This window comes from Nansenia antarctica (genome assembly GCF_963989245.1).
Source record: "Nansenia antarctica genome assembly, chromosome: 5".
NCBI lineage: Eukaryota > Metazoa > Chordata > Actinopteri > Argentiniformes > Microstomatidae > Nansenia > Nansenia antarctica.
This window is the reverse complement of record NC_137690.1, coordinates 41,141,933-41,144,863: the sequence shown is the minus strand read 5'-3', so window position 1 is coordinate 41,144,863 and position 2,931 is coordinate 41,141,933. Positions and strand designations below refer to the sequence as shown.

Genomic DNA, 2,931 nt, shown 5'->3' with positions numbered 1-2,931 from the left:
ACACGGATGCCCCGCCCCCTCCAACTCACCTGCACTGGCTTACTGGAGGAGGGAGGGAGGGAGGGAGGGAGGGAGGGAAGGAAGGAGGGAGGGAGGGAGGGAGGGAGGGAGGGAGAGGGAGGGAAGGAGGGAGGGAAGGAGGGAGGGACTGCGGGATGGAGCAGGCTCACAAAACAAGCTGTGTTAGTTGACTAGCGAGTGTGTCATTGATTTTCAACAATGCTGAAATGTATTTACATTTTTCTAAATAAAAGTCAGAACATTAAATCGGCTGCCGGCTTACATTTACATTTTTGGCATTTAGCAGACGCCTTATTCCAAAGCTACTTACAGTCAATACCAGTGTTTCCTCTATATGCATTGATTCATGGCGGGCCGCCACGAATGAATTTTCTCCGCCACTAATTGATTCAGTTATTATGACCGGAGAACAGAAAAAAAGCAGATTGAAGCTAGATTTAGGCCGCTTCTAGACCTACATTTCGTTACGATTTAGGGTGTAGTAAGTTACAATAAGTTACAATGTTGCAATTAACCTCGTTGTTTGTGTTCGCACTGCAATCGAGACTGAATCGCTCTCAACAGGCGCACGGCGCGAGGCGACGCGCTTGCAAAACAGTTTTGTGATTGGTCCGAATTTCGCGGGACATTTGGATTTCAGGAAATCACTCTCCTCTCTCTCTCTCTCTCTTCGCCCGGCGCCGGTCCCTTTAATCCCATACGTATCCTAATCGAAAATGCAACATCATCAGCGACGACTGTGGGTTATTGCATTTACTGCTGTTCTCTGGTTCATGTTCTTATACCAGTGCTCAGTATAGAGTATTTTAGATGAACATTCATCGTATGTCTCTGATGTTCATGGTCAACTAAATCAGGCTATTTTGTGAAACAAATAATGTTCCCGCTAATGGGTTAACCAAGCAGCCTCGCACCTAACGCTAGCTTCGAACTATTCATAGCAATATGCGCGGGGCAAAAAGAATCTATTGCCTCTAAAATCACCACGAACAGAACGGCGGAGGTACGGGTAAACAGAGATCATGTCGGTGTCATCAAAGGTAAGAGTTGGTTTTCTTTAACTCAGCTGATAGCATTACCTTGCTGTTCGTTGTTTACCGAATGCTCCATCTGACTGTCACACTGTGATTTTACTTGTGTAAACAGTAACGTTAGCCGGTTTTGTGCGTGTACTCTCATGTAGGCCTACTTCGTATTGATGAGCTGATGATCTTTAATTGTGTGTGTGTGTGTGTGTGTGTGTATGTATGTATGTGACTGTCAGTCACAAGTTTATATTCTACGGATGTTGTTCAGTGCTGTATGCGCGTTCCCGGTTCCATATGTAGCCTACTCTACTCTTGTGTACTTAATATTCAATGAGCTGATGATCTTTCTGTGTGTGTGTGTGTCATGCGGGAAAAAAATCGCCGTAAACTGACCACCCCACCACTAATGTGAAAAATCCTAGAGGAAACACTGAATACATTTGACTAAGCAAGTGAATCATCAATCCACCAGTCGTAGCAGGAAGAGTAATCTAGCTCAGGCCCGGGGCCATTGATAGAAGGAAAAACCTTCTTCTATCACCTTCTTCTAAACCTAGTTATTTATTTATTTTAAATACCCTTTTGGCCAGCAGCTGTCACATGTGAGGCTTGTTCTGATCGTCCCACCTGTTGTTTCTGCTTGATGATCCAGCGGGTGTGTGTGTGTGTGTGTGTGTGTGTGTGTGTGTGTGTGCGTGTGTGTGAGATTGTTGATCAGAGTGAAGCTCTGTGAAAGAAGCCTGAAGAAGAAGCCTGCTGGTACGGGACCTGAGGATCCTGTACTTCCTGAGTCTCTTAGGCTTCGTTCACACGGCAGTGAAATGTGACCCAAATCCGATTTTTTGCCGACATGTGACTCAGGTCTGATTTATGCATGACCGTAGGAACAGCGCATGAAATCTGACTTTTTAAAATTCGACCTGGGTCGCGTTCAGAGGTGGTATTATATCGGATACATGTGTCACGGGGTGACAAAGAAAATAACTTGTCATTGTTTTATGTACTGTCTCTTTTGCCACCCTGGGTTAGTGCACACACAAAACCTTTTTTAATTTGTATTCTGTTTCCCTCCTGGTGGTAGAAGCACACCATGTCTGTTCCTACTCCTCTCCTATACACACCTGGTGCTGGTTAGGAGTGATTGGGGACTGGGAGTGGCACTGTTCCCCTTTACTCTCTATTTAAGGCACCAGCAAACAGTAGGAGACGAGCGGTTCGGGAACAAGGGTTACGACGAGAGAGCGACAACAAGACAGAGAGCGACAACGAGACGACCACCAGACGAAAACCTGCCGAGTACCAGAGGGACCCTCGGCGTTAGAACGAGAGAACGCCTGATTGGGGATACGGGAGGGTGTGAAGCAAAACACCCTTCCCAGAGCTAAGTACCCCTTCTCTATACTCTCGTTCACGCATATCTCGGTGGGTTCCCGTGGCCAGTGACACGCCGTGACGTGAGGTGTTTGTCTCTCCTACAGCTGAATACGCACCAGGCGCCGAGCAGTGGTCCCGACAGAGGGACGACTGGCCACCAACGGAGCTGTCCGTGTCTGAGTACTGTGGGTTGTGATTACCAGAGGCCTGTTGGGAAACTTGGGAGGGTGCAGCCAGCGCCCTTCCCAAGTTAAGTGAATTTTATCAATAACTGTCGCCAGAACGAGCGTTCCGACCCTTGGCTTGCCTCGAACGTATATAGTGGTCTAGGGTTAGCCCCTCCAGTATTTTCCTTGTGAATCGTATTTTGTTTTCATTTGTTTGGTTGAATGTAGTGTTACGACGAGCTAGTGGCAAGCTCTTTTTCTGCATTCATTTATTATTTCTGTCTTATCGGCAGTCGTGTATTTTGTTTGTTTACTTTGTAGGTTGAGGGCTAACCCTACTG

General features: G+C 46.7%; 1 protein-coding gene across 1 annotated transcript in view; it reads left to right on the top strand.

Moving 5' to 3' along the window:
• The window catches only part of ctc1 (CTS telomere maintenance complex component 1), a gene marked incomplete at its 3' end in the record, with an annotated part of 63,488 nt that extends 60,869 nt beyond the window's left edge, over positions 1 to 2,619 (top strand). The window contains exons 20-21 of the mRNA XM_080531623.1: positions 1 to 31; positions 2,528 to 2,619. The exon at positions 1 to 31 is cut by the window's left edge and continues 47 nt beyond it. Coding sequence (XP_080387749.1) covers positions 1 to 31; positions 2,528 to 2,619 — 123 coding nt within the window. The remainder of the gene's footprint in view (positions 32 to 2,527) is intronic.
• Between the last annotated feature and the right edge of the window lie 312 nt (positions 2,620 to 2,931).